The sequence below is a fragment of the Candida pseudojiufengensis genome (genome assembly GCF_024610245.1).
Source record: "Candida pseudojiufengensis strain CBS 10847 chromosome Unknown scaffold6, whole genome shotgun sequence".
NCBI classification, from domain to species: Eukaryota; Fungi; Ascomycota; class Pichiomycetes; order Serinales; family Debaryomycetaceae; genus Lodderomyces; species Lodderomyces pseudojiufengensis.
Window position 1 is genome coordinate 117,964 of NW_026261522.1, and position 20,525 is coordinate 138,488.

At 28.3% G+C, this 20,525-nt stretch overlaps 10 protein-coding genes across 10 annotated transcripts; 5 read left to right on the forward strand and 5 right to left on the reverse strand. All coding sequences in view use genetic code 12, as the record gives it.

Annotated features, from left to right (window-relative positions):
- Positions 1–522: 522 nt before the first annotated feature.
- On the reverse strand, positions 523–3,171 carry KGF55_000152 (protein phosphatase regulator; the record flags this gene model as incomplete). The annotated part of the gene is made up of 1 exon (XM_051756133.1): positions 523–3,171. The coding sequence occupies one exon, from the start codon at positions 3,169–3,171 to the stop codon at positions 523–525; it is 2,649 nt and encodes an 882-aa protein (XP_051616890.1).
- A 487-nt stretch (positions 3,172–3,658) lies between these two features.
- KGF55_000153 (uncharacterized protein) lies at positions 3,659–4,075 on the forward strand (the record flags this gene model as incomplete). Its single annotated transcript, XM_051756144.1, has 1 exon — positions 3,659–4,075. The coding sequence occupies one exon, from the start codon at positions 3,659–3,661 to the stop codon at positions 4,073–4,075; it is 417 nt and encodes a 138-aa protein (XP_051616891.1).
- Positions 4,076–4,263: 188 nt separating this feature from the next.
- ERG25 (methylsterol monooxygenase) lies at positions 4,264–5,202 on the reverse strand (the record flags this gene model as incomplete). Its single annotated transcript, XM_051756155.1, has 1 exon — positions 4,264–5,202. The coding sequence occupies one exon, from the start codon at positions 5,200–5,202 to the stop codon at positions 4,264–4,266; it is 939 nt and encodes a 312-aa protein (XP_051616892.1).
- Positions 5,203–6,347: 1,145 nt separating this feature from the next.
- On the reverse strand, positions 6,348–6,848 carry KGF55_000155 (uncharacterized protein; the record flags this gene model as incomplete). The annotated part of the gene is made up of 1 exon (XM_051756166.1): positions 6,348–6,848. The coding sequence occupies one exon, from the start codon at positions 6,846–6,848 to the stop codon at positions 6,348–6,350; it is 501 nt and encodes a 166-aa protein (XP_051616893.1).
- A 613-nt stretch (positions 6,849–7,461) lies between these two features.
- RAD51 (recombinase) lies at positions 7,462–8,793 on the forward strand (the record flags this gene model as incomplete). The annotated part of the gene is made up of 2 exons (XM_051756177.1): positions 7,462–7,527; positions 7,657–8,793. The coding sequence occupies 2 exons, from the start codon at positions 7,462–7,464 to the stop codon at positions 8,791–8,793; spliced, it is 1,203 nt and encodes a 400-aa protein (XP_051616894.1).
- A 1,240-nt stretch (positions 8,794–10,033) lies between these two features.
- Positions 10,034–12,742, forward strand: SEF1 (Sef1p; the record flags this gene model as incomplete). Its single annotated transcript, XM_051756189.1, has 1 exon — positions 10,034–12,742. One exon carries the CDS (start codon positions 10,034–10,036, stop codon positions 12,740–12,742), a length of 2,709 nt encoding a protein of 902 aa, XP_051616895.1.
- Positions 12,743–13,597: 855 nt separating this feature from the next.
- On the forward strand, positions 13,598–14,422 carry KGF55_000158 (peroxiredoxin; the record flags this gene model as incomplete). The annotated part of the gene is made up of 1 exon (XM_051756200.1): positions 13,598–14,422. The coding sequence occupies one exon, from the start codon at positions 13,598–13,600 to the stop codon at positions 14,420–14,422; it is 825 nt and encodes a 274-aa protein (XP_051616896.1).
- Positions 14,423–14,605: 183 nt separating this feature from the next.
- ECM4 (omega-class glutathione transferase) lies at positions 14,606–15,672 on the reverse strand (the record flags this gene model as incomplete). The annotated part of the gene is made up of 2 exons (XM_051756211.1): positions 14,606–15,598; positions 15,664–15,672. 2 exons carry the CDS (start codon positions 15,670–15,672, stop codon positions 14,606–14,608), a joined length of 1,002 nt encoding a protein of 333 aa, XP_051616897.1.
- Positions 15,673–16,328: 656 nt separating this feature from the next.
- On the forward strand, positions 16,329–17,393 carry KGF55_000160 (uncharacterized protein; the record flags this gene model as incomplete). The annotated part of the gene is made up of 1 exon (XM_051756222.1): positions 16,329–17,393. One exon carries the CDS (start codon positions 16,329–16,331, stop codon positions 17,391–17,393), a length of 1,065 nt encoding a protein of 354 aa, XP_051616898.1.
- A 65-nt stretch (positions 17,394–17,458) lies between these two features.
- MCM6 (MCM DNA helicase complex subunit) lies at positions 17,459–20,179 on the reverse strand (the record flags this gene model as incomplete). The annotated part of the gene is made up of 1 exon (XM_051756233.1): positions 17,459–20,179. The coding sequence occupies one exon, from the start codon at positions 20,177–20,179 to the stop codon at positions 17,459–17,461; it is 2,721 nt and encodes a 906-aa protein (XP_051616899.1).
- Between the last annotated feature and the right edge of the window lie 346 nt (positions 20,180–20,525).

A 20,525-nucleotide genomic window follows, 5' to 3' on the forward strand; every position in this document is an offset into this window, starting at 1 on the left:
TTTTTTAGACGTGATTCTCTGGCTACCATATGGTGTTTCAAATTCGCTTCGTCTAAATTTGTCCTTAGTCTAAGAATTACTTTGACATTTGGCAAGTATAAATCCAATCATTTTCAAAGCTTTGAGTCGTCTTACGTATATAAAGTTCTGTATTCTGGTTTTTAGGTTTACTTTTGTTTGGAGTCCAATGTGAAAACAAATTAAAATTCTGTTTGAATTTCAATTCTGTTCTGTATTTTTATTGAAAATCTCCCTGAAAATCTCCTTCCAAAGATCTCATTGCTTGAATTATCTCTCTGACTGAAAAAAAACTACTTTCAAAACTAGATCTCATAATTTGAGTTGACAGCTAATTAAACTTTAATAAAAAGAAGAATTGAAAAATATATATTACTAGATTAATTAATAAAATGCTAAATGAAAAATAAAATCTATATAGTCTCTTGAAAAAAAAGTAATTAGCTATTGTTTTTTCTCATTCGTTGTCTTTGTTTGTCTTTTGATGAAAATCATGACAATCAATCACAGCAGTTTAAAACTAAATTTAGATAATCTACCTTTTGGTTTAGGTTGAATATAATCAGCAGGACTTATTCCAGTAACAACAAGAGGATTCGGAGTAGCACTAGCACTAGCAGTTGCCGGAGTAGTTAATTCATCATTTCCTTGTTGTGCTTTAAATGACATACTTTCTTCTTTTAATAATTGATCACTTTTTGTATAATAATTTTTTGCAATTTTTGATGGAGATCTAAATACTGCAAAATTTCTTAAAATTGCATGAGAATATTTTGTTGGTGCATCTTCTGATTCATTATATTCTGGAACTCCAATAAATCTTACTTTTTTTATAATTGTTGTTGTTGTTGTTGTCATTTCAACTGATGTTGTATCTGAATCAGATAAATTTGTTGATATTGGTGCTGTTTTAGTGTTTGACTTAGGTTGATTTATATTAGTTTGTTGATTTGATGTATTTTGTTCTTGTGTTGTTGGTTCTGGAGTTCCACTTAGTGTTGATGAAGATGTAGTTGAAGTACTAGCAACATCATCCGGTATATGACTATTTCGTTGAGTGTTTTGTCTAGTTACCGAATCTCTTGTTTTTCTAATTGGTTGTCCATAATTACCTAAAGTAGAAGATTGTGATTGATTTGTTGGTGGAACAGGCGTATTTGCTGAAATTGTATCATTATCATTTTGTTTAGGTACATCAACATATTTTCTTCTTTGTAATTTTGATGGATTATTTGGATCATATGTTACAGTTGTTAATGTTTCTTTTTGTTGAGTTACTAAATCACCAGTTTTAGCTGCATTTTTAACATGTTCCTGAAATCTTTGAGAAGCTGATAATTTTGAATTTGGCGGTATAGCTTCAATTATTTCTTCTTCTTCAACAGCCATTAATTTTTTAGTTAATTTACTTGGTTGATTCTTCTTCTCATCTTCCGGATTTGATGATTTAGTATCTAGATTTTGATCAATTGATTCTGCTTTAACTTGTTGCTTTTGTGGTGATGATTTGTTACCATTTTTAGTTAATGCAGCAACAGCACCTGAAGTTGCTAATGATCCATTATCTTTAGGTTGTGAATTTGATCTTTTACGAGTTTGAGGTGATGTAATTGATTGATTAATTTTACCATTTGGTGATTTTAAAGTTGTTTCATTTTTATCATCTTGATTTGCTGCTGCATTTTGTTGCATAAATAACATTGAATTTGGTCTTGGTCTTGTTGCTGTTTTATTTGGTGAAGTTAATGAATTTTTTCTTGAAAGCACTGATGATGAATTACTACCATTACTATTAACACTTGATGTTGATGATGATCTAGATCTTCTTACTGTCTCATTTACATCCAATTTTTTCAACTGACTATTTAAAGATCCATTTGTTTTTTTATTCTGTTGCTGTTGCTGTGATGGTTGTTGTTGTTTTTCTTTAAATTCAGGTATAGAATGATATATTTTATCAAGATTAGACATAGGTAAATGATAAATACTTCTAAACTTTCTTTCTGAAATAATCCAATTTAATCCAAATTCTTTTAATATAGTTAAAGATTTTTCAATAACATTTAAACCTTGACTTGCAAAATTTATATGATTTAAAATATTTTTATTATTACTTTCAAATTTTGAATCTTGACGGATTAATCTTGTTATATTAGCAATTAAAGTACCATTTTTTTTCATTGAATTATAATATTCATCCATTGATCTTAAAATTGTTGTTTTAAAAAATGCAGAATTATGAGAATGAAATAAAAATTTTGAATCAAGTAAATGTTGATGATTTGATAAATAAATTTTTCTACCAAATCTTCTGATTATTGTATATATATCATTTAATCTTTGAGTTATTAAAAATATTTTATGAATGGCATATGGATCTTTTACATCTGGTTTTTTTAATTGATTTATTAATGGTTTGAGTTTGCTTAACAGGATTTCAATTTGATTTATTATTATAAATAATTCCTTTATATCCATATCAATTAATGAAGCTTCTTGATAATTTTGATTATTTTGTTCTTCATTAGATATAGAAAAAGTTAAATCATTTAATTCTAAATCTATATCATTATGAAAAATTTCATGACTTATTATATTACCTAATTGTGAAAAATATGAATCTAAAACTGAATCTTTTACAATATTGGATTTATCAATTTTAGCTAATGATAACCTTTTCAAATATCCATTTAGACAAATATTACTTAAATTTTCCAATTGTTTCAAACATTTACGAGCTTGTTCAATTGTAGGCATTTCATCTAATGCAGTAATTGGTAAATCAGGTATATCATAAGGTATATGTGAAACAGTTACTGAAATATTTATTACACCAACATTTACAGGATGAAAATGTGATAATTTTTCAAATTTTGAATCAAATGCTTTATCATTTATTGCAAATGTATTTCCAGTTAATAAAGTAATATAATGAAGTAAAGGTAATTCATTCTCTAAAGTTTGTAGTCTTTTTAATGATTGTATAAATTTTTTAAGTTTATATATTCCATATTCATACTGTAATATTTTACAATCTAAAGATGTAATAATATTAGGTTTATAAGGTGGTATAATAGTTTTTTGTGATATTTGTGATTGAGGCTCTTTAGACGCGTTATTCCCATTGGGAATTTGAGTGATTGATTCACCCATATAATTGATCTAACTAATGGTTCCTATATTAATTGTTTTTCTGTTGAGATCAATGAATTAATATATTTTGTTGAGTAAACTTTCTCAATGAATCTATGAAACCTTAAATTGCTTTGAAAAAATAAATTAATTTAAATTTGAGCTGATTTGAATTGAGAATATTATGAGGAGTGTCTGTGATAAAGTCACTGTGGTCTTTTGTTAAAGCTTTGCTGTACCTGTATAGTCCCCTTTGTGGAGTGATTTATTGATAATTTGATGTTATATATTAAATGGTTGCATTAATTAGATCAGATTATTATATGGAATAAATTTGTTGATATATTATTTTTTAGAACAAAAAGAGATAATGATTTGGATGTCACTTTTAAGTGTCGTGCTTTACATATCACGACATACTAAATTACTTTCTTACTTTTAACTTTCACGTTTTAAATATTTGACAACCATTCATGACAACTTGTTTTCAGCAAAATCTTCTTATCCAATGGCATCTAATCAATATATACTATATTTAGTAGGATTTATACTACTATTACATTCAGGTTATTCATCATTTGAATTTCATAAATTTCAATCTCATAGTACCTCAAATTTAAAAATATCAAATTTACCATTAGATATATCAATTGAAGCAATTATTGGATTTATAATAATAATTATTGGATCAATTAAATCAATTGAAAATCAAGCATATTTATCTATAAATAATGAAATAGTAAATGATGAATTTAAATATTTAAAATCTATTAATTTAAGTGATAGTTTTCAAATTGGTGAAAAAATTGGTATTACAGAATTTGAAGAATTAGATTCAAGATTACCTTTTATTAATATTGGTAAAATTAGAAAAGAATATAGTGATTGGATTAATGAACAAGAAAAAGGAGGTAAAATAGAGTAGAAACAAATGCGTTAATACATGAGTGCACTTTTTAATTTTTCTGTTGGTATTATTAAATTTTGGTGTATAATTTTCTATAAATATTAGTATGAATTTGTATTATAAAATACATGATAATGATGATACATGAATGAAAATACAATAACTTTGGAAGTGTCTTTTCTGAAATATGATGAGTTATGAAGCAATTAAATAGTTTTCTTCTGTAATTTTATTTCATTACTTTTTAATCTATTTTCTCTTTTTGCTTTTGCTTTTGGACCAGCTTCAGTTCCTAAAATATGATCCCACCATCTAAATGAAGAAGAATAACCACCAACAAAATAATGATGATGTTCATCATGATGATCTGCTCCTGCCCAAAATGGTAAGAAATGATGTAATGACCAAGGAAATTCATAACCAGAATGAGAATCAACTGCTTGAAATAATCTTAAAACAATCCATACTGATACTGTAAATAAATGTAAATCACCAAATATTAAACACCATAATATTGGTATACCAACAGTTCCTAAACCTAATAATGCAACTTCTATTGGATGAGCATATTCAGCAGCTAAACCAAAAGGAGCAGCATATCTATGATGTTGTTTATGAATATATTTATAAAATACTCCATAATGTAAACCTCTATGAAACCAATAATGCCAAGTATCTTCTAATATAAAAAATACTGACCATTGTAATAACATTGTTGTTAATTTTGGAAATGGTACTTGATAACTTATACCAATTTTTTGACATAAAGGATGAAAAAACCAAATTGGAAAAGCTTCAACTAAAAAATGAGAAGTTAAAACAGATTTTAAACATTCCCATTGTTCTTTATCACTTGGTATTTTTTCATCTTGAATTTTCCATTTTCTAAAAAATGGAATTCTATCTATTATAGCCCATGGTAAACATCTACCAAAATAAAAAATTTCATGAGTTAAAAAAAATAATAATCCAGTTGCAAATAAATCATTATTCATATAATAATAATATGATCCCCATAATTTTTCAATTATATTTAAATTATTTAATTGATTAAAATTATTAAAAGAATCTGTGAAAGTTGTACCATTTGAAAATGATGAATAATCATGATATACATGACTTGTACCTGATGCGAATAATGACATTATGTAGTAATTTGTGACTGTACTTGTTATTTGATGATTTGTTGTATTATATGAACTTATTGTAAAAAAGTGTGTTGCTAAAATTTGAATAATTTGGCGTTTTAATTTAAATTTGTTATTTTCAATTAATTGTATACTAGTTGAATAGAATGATTGTTTGAAAGATTGTGTACTGATGAACTATTGATATATATATATATAGATTCTTCAAAATTGGATCAAATGAATAATACTAACTTTATATATATGTTTGGTAAAGATAAATAAATTTGATATTATGGAATTGACCTTTGAATATATTAAGATTAAGTGTATATTATTATATACAGGTATGGAAACGAAGAGTAGCCTTAGTAAAAAAGAAATTAAATAAATAAATAATAATAATATAAGAAGAGATACTTATTATTAAATTACTTGATAATTTTATACGAGATAAACGAGAGATAATTTTAGACTTGTCTGAGGTACGGATGTATCAATTTGTTTTAATTTATACGATCAGGGGGCGAATTCTAATCTGACATAAAACCTAATTATTATACACCATATCTTTTTACGCATTATCAGATGATATGGATCTTAAATAGTTTTTGATAAGATCCTATTACTTATTCAAAAATAGTTTAGATCTAATCTATATCTGATAGATTTAATGCGCTTTAACAATCGTTTATTGATTTGACGATCGTATAATTTTGTAATCTACGTACTTTACTTTTAACATGAAACCATTAGACCATATCAAAATAAACACTTCATTGCTAGCCCCCCATCATCAATCAAAAGATGAATTTAGAACATTTTTAGATTTACACAATTCAAATGTCGCACTTTAGACACTCAATTATCCAGTTTGTAAGTTATTTAAAGTTATTGGTATAACTCTTACTCCCATCAAATGAACTATAAATTTATAACTTGAACAATGAGTGTATATTTAGTATTTGTTAATGTTTGTATGTTCTGTCTGACAATTTGAATGGAATTTATGACAAAAAGTAATTGATTGGAATTACGAACCTACCTACTTTTAGTCTGATCTTAAACTATGTATTTTGAAGCTTTCAGATTCTAATTTGACCATTCAAGAATTTGGTAAGTTTTCAACTTTATTAGATTTTCGTTTCTTTCGTTGCGGGTGATCATGCTTCTTCTGTTTTATCACTCTCTATATCCATAGTCGAAGAAGCCTTGTCAAACATTATAGGAATGTGTTTTTCAGCATTACAATTACTATTTTCAAGATCGGATGAACTTTCTTCATTTGTAACACCAGTATCTTCCTCAATTGGTTTAATCTTTTCATTATTGAATCCTCCAGTGTGTCGAGGTGCAAAATCAGGATCCTCGTCAAGTGGTGGTGGTGGTTTATAATCTTTTGGATCCCAATCCATAAGATCCAGTAATTTTGTGGCCTGTGGCAATTTCCATCTTGGTGTAGTCACTCTTTTCACAAAGGCTGCGGACGGTCCATACTTTATTGGGTTCTCCTGATTATGCTTAAGCAATTGACTAAACTTTTCAAACAAATACCTACATTTTTGAGGGTTAATTGGCTTGGTAGGTTCAAATAATTTTTTAGCTTTCGATGATTTAGATTTTTTGTGTGGTTTGGATGATTTGGATGATTTGGCAATTGTCATAATGTTACAAAGATGAGCTCAATGAAGTGAGTATGTAAATGTTGGACGATTCTATAAAATTTTAATTTTATAATGTTTCTTCAGGAGAAAAGTTAAATTTATTGTGTGGATTTTTTGATTTACGCTGATTGGAAACAAGCGCATTATAATCTGGATTTTGCTTATTGATAGACTGATGAGTTAGTGAACCACTCCAAAATTGTTTTTTCATGAACATCTGAAAAATTGAATCTATTAAACAATTTTTTGATATCTACTCAGCAAAATTGTAGCAGTGCTTTCTCAATTGCAATTTGCGTATAAGTTTCAAAACTGGGTTCGTTTTGTTGCAAAAATTGGTACACCTCTAATTCAAATTTATAATTCAATACAATACTTCTTTGTTCAGAGTCAATCTCACAAGACCTCAAAATAAACCCATCAGCAATTCATGCTTCTTGTACACATTTTTATCATGAATAGCCAATTTCGTTCATTTTTGCATGAAATATTAAATGCTATTGCTGTACGGAGGTGTTTCGACTATCTAAGAGTTACAAAAATAAAGGACAACACTCAAATCAAGATCGTGATATGTCTCCGTAGCTTTCAGCAGTTCATCGCAAAGATACTAATGGATTTGAGGCTAGTTTTGATTACTGAGATTAAATCGTTAATAGCATCATTTCAATCCAGACTTGTTAGTAAATCGAACTTACGTTTTCTAGAATCCGTTTATTTTGATTTTGTGTCTTTCGATTGAAATCAAAAACAACGCGATAAAATTGTATACGCGTCTTAAAATGTTTATCATTATTTTTAACGACAGTCATTTTTACAACATAAAGCTGAGTCAATGACACAATCAGAAGTTGAGTTAGAAGTACAGTCACAACGATTAGAACATACTACTATATCAAATAACAGTATGGCTGAGAATGGAAATCATACTCAAAATGGGAACGATGAAGAAGAAGAAGAAGAATTAAATGGTCCATTATTAATTGAATCATTAGAAGGAAATGGGATAACAACATCAGATATTAAAAAATTAAAATCAGAAGGATATCATACTATTGAAAGTATTGCATATACACCAAGAAGAATATTATTAAATGTAAAAGGAATAAGTGAAGCAAAAGCTGAAAAAATATCAAATGAAGCAGCAAAATTAGTTCCATTAGGTTTTACAACAGCAAGTGAATTTCATTCAAGAAGATCAGAATTAATTTGTTTAACTACCGGTTCAAAACAATTAGATACTTTATTAGGTGGAGGTATTGAAACTGGATCAATAACTGAATTATTTGGAGAATTTAGAACTGGTAAATCACAAATTTGTCATACATTAGCTGTAACATGTCAATTACCAATTGATATGGGAGGTGGTGAAGGTAAATGTTTATATATTGATACTGAAGGTACATTTCGACCAAATAGATTAGTATCAATTGCAAATAGATTTGGTTTAAGTCCAAATGATTGTTTAGATAATGTTGCTTATGCAAGAGCTTATAATGCAGAACATCAATTAAATTTATTAAATTTAGCTGCTCAAATGATGGCAGAATCAAGATTTTCTTTATTAATTGTTGATAGTATAATGTCATTATATAGAACAGATTATGCAGGTAGAGGTGAATTAAGTGCAAGACAAACTCATGTTGCAAAATTTATGAGAACTTTACAAAGATTAGCTGATGAATTTGGTATTGCTGTTGTTATAACTAATCAAGTAGTTGCTCAAGTTGATGGTCAAGCAGGTATGTATAATCCTGATCCAAAAAAACCAATTGGTGGTAATATTATTGCTCATTCTTCAACAACAAGATTATCTTTGAAAAAGGCAAGAGCTGAACAAAGAATTTGTAAAGTTTATGATAGTCCTTGTTTACCTGAAAGTGATTGTTTATTTGCAATTTATGAAGATGGAATTGGTGATCCAAAAGTGGAAGAGAATGATTAGAAGAAGAAAGTATGGTGAGAGTTCGGTAAGTTTAATGTTTCTAATGAGTTTAATATATATTTTTTTTAGTTTTTTTTTGGTCTTCCTATTGTATATAGAATTAGAAAAAATATTTATATTGTTTAAACTTCGTATTGTACGCTTAAATGGGGTAATGAATTTGAACTGTCTCGACAGAAATAAAGAATCCACGGATAAATTATTATTTGAGTTTTATTGTTCCAAAAAAAAAAAAAATTATTTCGTAGATGTTGATCGTTTAGATAAAAATTTGAATGCAGTACTTGACTCAGGGCACAGAAAACTTGCATGAATCCATACAATACATAGGTGATTTAATAGTTGAATTCATGACTTTAGTCTCAAGAGCAAGCTACCGTTTGAGCGCAAATGATTAAACAAAAGAAGCTCTGCTAAAACAGGACAGTATTTTTTTCAAATCAAGTGTCGGTAAAATTCATCCTCTCTGACTTTCAATTCTTGTTTAAATTCTAATTTTTCTTGTCATTCTCTTTTACAAACTAATAGAATCTCATCTGAATACTTATTAGTAGGTTTCCCTATAATAAATCATCATGGTTAATTCCATAGATTATATTTCATGATTTACGAAGAGTCTACTCATGAAACTTCTTCTAACATACCGTTAATAGAATCTCATCACATATATCAATGGCATCAAAATATTTTAAATTGGAATTACCTTTTCTAGAATAAAACATTACGTAGTTTTAGTCATGACTATTAATTAATTTGTAGATGTGTTACATAATTAATGTCAACATCTTTCTCTACTTTTGTGTAACGATAAAATTTTTTATCTTTTTCATCAGTAAATCATCAAAAGTTACACTACCATACAAATTACATCCATACAACAATACTTTAGCAGAGTTTACTAAAGATTTTTTTCACTAATAAAGCCCAATTTTAGAGTTTTCCCGCAAAATTCCAATTTTAAAATTCCAAGTATAACCATCGACTCATTTTCATAAACTTATACAATTGAAGTTCAAATTCATTATTCGTCAAGGGAATTGTACTACCGTGTTATCTACTAACGAAAAGAAAAGGAGAATTTTGTTCGTATTACTAATTTGATCGAAAACCAATTCCCCATACTTTTCTTACTTAACAATTAAAATTAGGTCTGCAAACAATTGGATTTTCAGGGAAGCAACAACATACTTATATTATATCTTCAGTGAATAGACGCGTGAAAACTCCATCAAACATCAGCATGAAATATCAAGAGAAAGCAAAAGTTAAAATTTTACCAAAACCAATTGCACCAACTAGTCAAGTCTCATCACCTTTAGTTCAAGTATCACCATCTTTGTCAACGTCTTCTCCTGGACCATCATTAACAAATAGAAAAAGAGCAAAATCTACGACTAATACAAATTCAACTTCAAATAATGATTTAAGAAAACAAAGAAAAACAAATACCGCGTCACCCTTGGACCTAAATCAACCTTCATCTGTATCATCCACTCCCAAACCATCTAAACAAACTGGTCATAGACCAGTAACATCATGTACATTCTGTCGTCAACATAAAATCAAATGTAATGCTCTGGATAATTATCCAAATCCTTGTCAAAGATGTGATAGAATGGGATTAAAATGTGAAATAGATCCACAATTTAGACCTAAAAAGGGTTCTCAAATACAATCATTAAAATCAGATGTTGATGAATTAAAAGCTAAAATTGAAATGTTAACTAAAAATGAATCATTATTAACTCAAGCATTAAATCAACATAATCTTAATTTTTATCCAACAACTTCTCCTAATTTACAACCACAACAACATCAACAATATCCACCACAACCACATAGATCTAACCTGTACCCTGTCTCTGCTCAAACTCCAATTGGTTCACCTTCAGTGTTCTCACAAAGTGCTCATATTTCACCTATGGCATCAGTTACAAGTATTCAACAAAATCCATCTTTAATGAATGAAAATTCAGATAATTCACCATCAGCTTTAAACACACCAGATCAAAAAGAAGAATATTTACAACCTATATCAGAGTTTATTTTAGGAGATGTTAATTTACCATTAGCCAAAGCTAATGAATTACATGATAGATTTATGAAAAAACATTTAGATTTTTTACCGATTATAATATCAAGATCAGCAACTGAATTGTATCATAAATCAAATTTATTATTTTGGGCGGTTATATTAACTGCAAGTTTGGGTGAACCAGAACCTACTTTATATATGTCATTAGCATCACTTATAAAACAATTAGCTATTGAAACGTGTTGGATTAAAACACCAAGATCAACTCATGTTATACAAGCATTGATCATACTTTCAATTTGGCCATTACCTAATGAAAAAGTATTAGATGATTGTTCATATAGATTTGTTGGATTAGCCAAAAATTTATCATTACAATTAGGTTTACATAGAGGTGGTGAATTTATACAAGAATTTAGTAGAAATCAAGTAAGTTTAGGACCTGATGCAGAAAGATGGAGAACAAGATCTTGGTTAGCTTTATTCTTTTGTGAACAATTTTGGTCTTCATTATTAGGTTTACCACCATCTATTAATACTACTGATTATTTATTGGAAAATGCAAGAGTTGATCAATCATTACCTAAACAATTCAGATGCTTAATATCGTTATCCATATTTCAATGTAAATTAGTGAATGTAATGGGTATAAGTGTGACAAGACCAGATGGATTATTAGAACCACTGAATAGAGCAGGATCTTTGAATTTATTAGATAGAGAACTTGAAAGGTTAAGATTCAAATTACAAATTGTAGATGGATCACCAATTGAAGTTTATTATCTTTATTTGAAATTAATGATTTGTTGTTTTGCATTTTTACCAGGAACTCCAATAGAAGATCAAGTTAAATATGTTAGTTCTGCTTATTTATCAGCTACTAGGATTATAACAATCGTTTCACAAATGAATAATGATATATCATTAATTGAATTACCAATATACGTAAGACAAGCAGTCACTTATTCAGTATTATTACTTTTCAAATTACATTTATCAAAATATTTGATTGATAAATATGTTGATTCAGCAAGACAATCTATTGTTACAGTTCATAGATTATTCAGAAACACTTTAAGCTCATGGAAAGATTTACAAAATGATATATCAAGAACAGCAAAAGTTTTAGAAAACTTGAATTTAACACTATATACCTATCCAGATATATTTATAAAAGAAGATGAAAGTACCAGTATAATATCCAGAATGAGATCTCATTTGACAGCATCATTATTTTATGATTTAGTATGGTGTGTTCATGAAGGTAGAAGACGAGCTCAATTAGGTAAGGAAAATAAAGTGAAACAAGAGGAAGGAAATGATAAAAAATTATTACCATTACCTTTTTACAATCAAATTACAAAAGATGATTTTAGAACAATTACAACAACTACACCAAATGGTACAACAATTACAACATTAGTTCCAACTGATGCAGCAATGAATAATGCTAGATCTAATGCTACCGATAACAAACCATTAGAAATTAATGGTATTCCATTACCTTTATTAGATGCAACTGGAGCAAGAGATGGAATAAATGGTGCTCAAAGTTTCATAAATCAACAAAATTTACCTCCACAAGATCAGCAACAACAAAATCAAATGTTTTCAAATCAACAACCACCAACACCAATGCATCAAGGTTCACCACCAATGTTAGATTTCAATTCACAAATGACACCACAGTTACCTTCACAAATGCATAGTATTCAACATTTCCAATTACCAAATGTTAATATGAATAATGGATCACCTCAACAACCACCACAGAATCAACAACAAAATTATTTACCTACAATACTGGAAAATCCAATGATTCAATTTAATGATTTCTTTTTACAACAATCTTCAATTGATCAAGATGATGATTTTTTGGGATGGTTTGATTCAAATATGTTAAATCAACAATAGATTTGTATCAGAGATGCTTTTTTAATTCTACTACTTGTATATATTATTTATGACAAATAATTTTAATTAATAAATGAAGTTACGCTTTTTAATTTGCAAGTTACTATCAAATTCTGATGTCATTTCTACTTAAGACCGCTTTTGTTGTAATAAAGTCTGCCAAGCGTGGGTAAACTTTTTAAAATGATTTAATATATGGTTGATAGAGGATGAAGAACGATATACTTATGACTAATTAACAATAAATAGCATTTGAGTTGAAACTATGTGCAAATGTAGAACTGAATCAATTGCGGCTTATTTTTACACAAACTAAACTTTATTCAAGATTCTTGATCAATACCAAGAGAACTCACTCTGGATTGGTAGGAGATACTAAAGAACCGCTCATTAAGCCTAATAGTAAGTCACAAATTAGATTTTCATCAAATAATGTTAGAATCAATTGTATCGCTCCAACTTTTCAAAAGAAGTCTACTGCTGGGCGTATCAACTTCCACGAGTACCTTGTTGACGGTTCCTGGACTGTATTAGTTCTGCATCCCGCCGATAGAACTCCAGTATGTACAGCTTTTTCGTGGCTAAGTCGAACTATTTCACTACTCTCAACTCTAGTACCTTTCAGCTTTACAGTTTGAGTCTGAATTCATATTCGTAAATTTGTTACACAAAAATGGCTCTCGGAATATTTCATCCATATTTTTTGTTTCAGGAAATTTTCAATTGCTAAGCGAGTTAGCCTATTATCCTTTGAATACTTAATCTTCAAGCGAACTAGGCGTACTTAAATACTCAATTGATTCCTCAATACTCAACTGCTAGTTCTAGAAGCCCATCAAGTGCACGTATCACAAAATGTTGTCAAAAAATATTCTTCAAAAATCAAAATTATCAACACAGTTGAAATTTGTCCCTGCTCAAACTAGACTTTATTCAAGAATCTTGATCAATACCAACAGAACTCACTCTGGGTTGGTTGGAGAAGCTAAAGAACTGTTTATCAAGCCTATTAATAAGTCACAAATTAGATTTTCATCAAACAATGTTAGAATCAACTCGATAGCTCCAAATTTTCAAAAAAATACGACCGACGGAGAGATAGACTTTCATAAATTCATTGGCGATGCCTGGACGGTTCTTTTTTCTCATCCAGCAGACCACACACCAGTTTGCACTACGGAATTAGGTAGTATTTCGTCAAGGATAGACGAGTTTAAGGCGTTAGGAGCTAAAGTTATAGCTTTATCTGTTGATGATGTCGAAGATCACAAAAAATGGCTAAAAGATTTCGAAAAATTAGGAGACGCATTGAAATTTCCCATCATTGATGACTCAGGTAAAGAAGTAGCATATGCCTATGATATGTTACCAGAAGAAGCTTACACTGAAAAGTCCAATAAACTTGTCCCAACAGTTAGATCTGTTTTCATTATTGACCCTAACAAAAAAGTTAGATTAATATTAACTTATCCACCAAGTGTTGGTAGAAATATTGATGAAATATTAAGAGCTTTAAAGGCCTTACAAGTTGGAGATAAAAATGGAGTTGTTACTCCAGTTGATTGGCAACCTGGTAATGAAGTTATTATTCCTCCATCAATTTCTGATGAAGATGCTACTAAGAAATTTGGTGAATTTAGAAAAGTTTTACCATATTTAAGATATACAAAAGTTGATTAATCAACTTCTGAGAATTTAGTTATATTGAGAATTGGGTGTATAGTTTTATATTTTAAACTTTATTTTATGTATCTTCATCCAAGCTTTGCTTGGTGTAAAATTTTATGTTTTATACAAATCGTTCGAGGAGATAGAAAAATTAAAACATACATTAAATTTCGCTAAATATTCTTATATCTTCAGTCATTGATCAATTGGTAAAATATTTGGAACAGGACCTAAAGGAGTAATTCCATAAGGATTAATTTTAATATGAGATTTAGTATAATGTTTTTTAATATGTTCAAAATTTGTTGTTTCTTGAAATCCAGGAATTTTCCAATATAATAATCTAACCCAATTATGAATATTTGGATAATGAGTTCTAATCATTCCAATATTACATTTAAAATGTTGAACATAAACAGGATCAAATCTTATAATAGTTGTAAATAATCTAATATCAGCTTCTGTTAATTTATTACCTAATAAAAATTCATTTTTACGATCTTTTGAATGATTTTCTTTTAATAAATTTTCAACTTTATCTAAATAATGGAAAACATTTTTACATTCTTTATCATAAACTTCTTGTTTTGAAGCAAATCCAGTTTTATAAACTCCATTATTAATATTATCATAAATCCAACCATTAATTTCATCAATTTTATTTTCTAAATCTTTTGGAACTAAATTAACTTCAGCATATTCAGTTGGTAAAATACTATTAAAATCAAAATTTAACATTCTAATAATTTCAGCACTTTCATTATTAACAATAGTTTGTTCTTTTTTATCCCATAATACAGGAACAGTAAATCTACCATTATAATTTGGATCAGCTTTAAAATATAATTCTCTTAATCTTGCAAAATCATAAAGATGATCTGGTGTACCTAATGAATCATCATCTGAATGTTTTAATGAATTTAATTCTTCCTTTGTTGGGAATCTCCAACCTTTATCATCCATATGCCAATGAACAATTGATAATCCAATAATTGAAACTAAACCTTTTAATCTACGAGTAATTAAAGTACGATGAGCCCATGGACAAGCATAAGATACATATAAATGATATCTACCAGCTTCTGGTGGAAATCTTGCACCTGGTTTGGTACTTATAAAATCTCTAAAAACTGATGGTTTTCTTTTATAATTTCCATCTTTATCAGCAAATTTTAAAATTTCAATTTTCTACAAGGATGAAGGTTAATATTTTGTAAATTGAAACTCAATTGACTTAAAAGCTTTATACATACTTCAGACATTGTTGACTTTAGATTTGTTTGATGGCAATTGTAATTGAAAATTAAGGAACTTTTCTATTATATTTATATGTCAAATTAGAATCACCGATCCGTATTCTTCTATTATCCCCAAATTTGAAATAAATTACTAAAGGGAAGTATGCAATATAACTAATTCTATTGTATTATTAATAATTTATTAACAATTATAATAATTACGTAGCAACCTCGCTGATAGATCCAAATATGGACATTCGAATTTTCTACATTCACATAAGCAAGAAGAAAGAAAGAGAAGATTGCACACACACTTAAAGTGTAAGAGCTTTGAATGCATGTATTTACATTACCTCTTGGCACGATGAACTCTCAAGCAAAGTATTTGCTACTCTTACTAAATTGCAATAATTTTGAAAAATTCATCATTTTGGAGAATAGGGCAATCAGATTTTTTGTCTCTTCAACATAATACAATACTCTCAAACGTCTATTCGATTTGTTTAGGAAATTAGAGTTTCATAATTAAATCAAATCGTCATGGTGTAAATCTAAATTTACGAAAATCTCTCTCCAAAAAAAAATTGAGTTAAAAAAAATTGCTTGCCACAAGACAAGCGGCTTTCTTTCAGGACCTATTCTTATAAGTTTTGCAACAACACCAATCAATCATCTTTAAAATGACAAAAAAAGACACGGATCAAGATGAGACTGAACCACATGGTCCTAAAATAGAAGCATTATCAGCAAATCAACAACATCAAAATTTAGAAACTTATCAACAACAACAACAGCCTCAACCATTTTCACAACAACAATTACTTCAACAACAACAAGCTATTGCATCAAATAATGCTTCACAATTATCAAGAAAATTACCACCTTTACTGACTGTTTATCGAACTGATTATCAACCTTTCACTACTTTCCTACCTTATGAACCAGCATTTAGAGAACCTCCTTCACAACAACAACCACAAACAGGATCAAGTCAAAATCCTAATCAATCATTAAATTCAGAATATCAAATGCCTATAAAAGCAGCTGCTGAAGCATTAAAATTAAATATGCAACAACCATCATTAGATTCATCAATTAATAAATTTAAAACATCAAAACCAAAAAAATCAACCACCACCACCACTAACAATCCTAAAACTAACTCCACCACAACAACTTCAGAAAATAAAAAATCAGATCCATTAAGACCATATGCATGTACAATAGAAACATGTGAATGGTCATTTGCAAGACAATCTGATTTAACAAGACATATGAAATCTCATTCTCCTCCACAATATCCTTGTCCATATTGGAAAAATGATCCAACATGTCATAAAAATAATGGATCATTTAATAGATTAGATGTTTTAAAACGTCATTTAAAATTAGTTCATTATGTTAAAGATAAAAATCCAATTATTACTACTGAAGAATCAAGTAGTGATAAAAAGACAAAAACTAGTAAAAATAGTAATACAACTACAATTAAAAATGTTGATGAACCTGGTTGGTGTAGATCTTGTCAAAAAATGTTTCCAAATGCAAAAGCATTTATTGAACATTGTTTTGAATGTGCTGAAAATACTCAACCTGCTGAATGGAGAGATAAAAAAAATTTAGGAAATAATTCTAATTATAATGGTGAATCCAGTAGTAATAATTCAAGAAATAATGGACGTGGTCAACAAACTACATTTAGAGTTATATTGGAACCAAAAGCTAAGAAACAAAAAGTTGAATAAAATTAAAATTTAATAATACAAAATAAGGAAAAAAATATCATACTAAGTCTATATCACTAATCAATTCATGAAGTTTCATCATCTCTTCTTTCTTCATCATTATTATCATCTCTATCAAAGAAATCTAAAATTGCACAATTTGGATGAATAATATAAACAGTATTTGAATTTATACCACCTTCACCAGATTGAGGTAATGAATCATTTTCATTATTTGAAACACTCATTAATATTCTATCTTTAACTAATCTTTTTAAAACTTTATAACCTATTCTTCTTTCTTGTAAATATTCAGCTTCACTTGATAATTGATCTTCTTTTTGTAATAAATACCAATCTATTAATTGTTCTGCTGTTAATCCTTCTCCTCCATTTTTGTCATCATCTGATATTTTTTTAACTAACATATTCATTACTTCTACGTATTTGTCGTAGGAAATTGATGTTGACTCTTGTGTTTGTCTTTGTGGTGGTGGTTGATTCACTGGTTCAGTAGTTTCACCATCTACAGTTTCCACAGTTGCAACAGTATCTTGTTCCACATCATCATCATCAATTTCAATATCTTCCATTTCAACCCTTATAATAGATTGTTTTAATAAATCATAAGCTTCAGCAACAAAACTTGGAGTTATATCTTCAGTACAATTAGCTCTTGCAATAGCTTCACTTAATCTAATCATTGATTCTAATTGACGTACAGTAATTCTATATGAAGATCTTCCCAATCCTTGAGCATCATCATCTCTTAATTCTTTATATCTTGTAACTAAAAAATCTCTTGCTTCTTTTGTCATTTTTGGTTTAAATGTTTTGGCATATTTTATATATCTTGATAATTGTTCTGCTGAATATGGTGGATTTATTGCATTATCTCTTAACATATGTAAATCAACTATATGAGATGCTAATTGAGTATCAATTCTTTCATTACAATCATCTAATATAACAAAAAATAAATCAAATCTTGACATAATTGGTGCTGTCATACTTAAATTTGATCGTAACCCAATTTTTCTATTATATCTACCACCTATAGGGTTAGCAGCTGCTAATATTGAAGTTCTTGCATTTAATGTAGCATGTATACCAGCTTTTGCAATTGAAATAGTTTGTTGTTCCATTGCTTCATGAATTGCAACTTGATCAACAATATCCATTTTATCAAATTCATCAATTGCACATATACCATTATCTGCTAACATTAAAGCACCTGCTTCAATTGTATATTCACCACTTTCTTCATCTCTAACAACAGCAGCAGTTAATCCTGCAGCTGATGATGCCTTTCCAGAAGTATAAACAGCTCTTGGACTAAAACTACAAACATATTTTAAAAATTGAGATTTTGATGTTGAAGGATCACCAACAATACAAATATTTATATCACCTCTTAAATTTATTCCATCAACTGTTTGTTTATGAACACCACCTAATAATTGTAGCAAAATTCCCTTTTTAACAACTTCATGACCAAATACAGCTGGGGCAATAGATCTTACTAATTTATCATAAATATGTTCATCTTTAACCATATCTTTTAATTCAGAAACATCTGATTCACTAAGAGAAGTTAAAAAAATTTCATGATCATTTGAATCATTTTCTGTTTCATTACCAATTTTATTAATCATTGAAGTTACATGACAAGCATTAAAAGCTAATTTATAAGTTAAATCTCTAACACCTAAAGATTTTAATCCTGTAATACCAGAATTTAATTCAGATCCTCTATTTTCTTTTATTGATTGAGGTTTTACACCAGGTAATCCTAATTGAGAAACATCAGGTATAACAATTTCACAACCAGTAAATTTACATTTATCACCAGGTTTTGCTCTTTCAACAGTTTCACCTCTTAATATAACATCTAAAGTTCTTGGCATTGAACCTGTTGGAATTTCATTTGAATTTTCTTGAATTCGAACTCTTTGCCAATCAATAAATTGAGATTTTGAAATATTTAAAGTAAAATATGATTGATTTTCACATGATGGACATGATGTTGGTTCAGTATATTTAAAAACTTGTTCAATACCTTCAATTAATGCAGAACACATATCACAAGTAAAACATGCACGATATAATTCTGGTCTGACTTCTGAAGTTCTTGTTACTGTTCCTGATATACACATTAATGAACCAATTTTATTTGATTTTATATCTCTTATTCTTTGAATTGTTGGTAAATTAAAAAATGAAATTTGAAAAACTCTTTCATTTGATATTGAAGAAGTTGATGATGAAGTATTTTCACTTATATTTTCACCTTCTTCATCATTATTATTTGATCCACCTAATAAATTTGTATGTAATAAATTTGGAGCATACTTTTTTAATAATTTTTTTAAACCATTTAATAAATAAGGATAAAATCTATAATATTGTTCAGATATAGCAGTTGCTAAAACTCCATTTTCAACACTTAATAAATTTTGATAATTTACATATAAAGTACTATATTCGAAATTTTTCATTGATTCAATTTGTGCTAAATATATTTTACCATTCCAACCATTATTAATTTCATCTTCATCAATAAATTGTTCAATAAAATTTTGAAAAGATTCTTCAACTTTTATTGATGTAGCATCAACTACTTTTGGAATATCTAATCTTCTTCTATTACGTGATACTATTGATCTTTGTTGTTGTGGTATGGGTTGTGATGATTGATCACTTAATATTGGTGGAGCAGGAGTTGAAATATTTCTACCACCAAATGATGATATTTGTGAATTTAATAAATGAGCTGCATCAGAAGGAATAGGTGACGATAAATTCATTTTGAAGAGTTATGAAAAGTCGATTGGTGTGTAAGTAATTGAAGTCTGTGGGTAAGAAAGCGAGTGTAAATGTTGATGTTTAAATGAAAAGATGTTGATAAGTTGTAAAAATATGAAAGTAATATTTGGTTGTAAAAAAAATAAAAAAACTATTGAAGACGCGTATTATTTTTAATTTTTCATTAATTAACCAAATTAGGATTAATTTATAATCAATTACACAAAATATAAAAATATGAAACACTTTTAGCGACTCAACATCATGAAACTTACAAAGACATAAGATTTACTATGATCAAAATCTCATATTTTGGTACTGCTTTTTACTCTACAAAATCAAACTTAA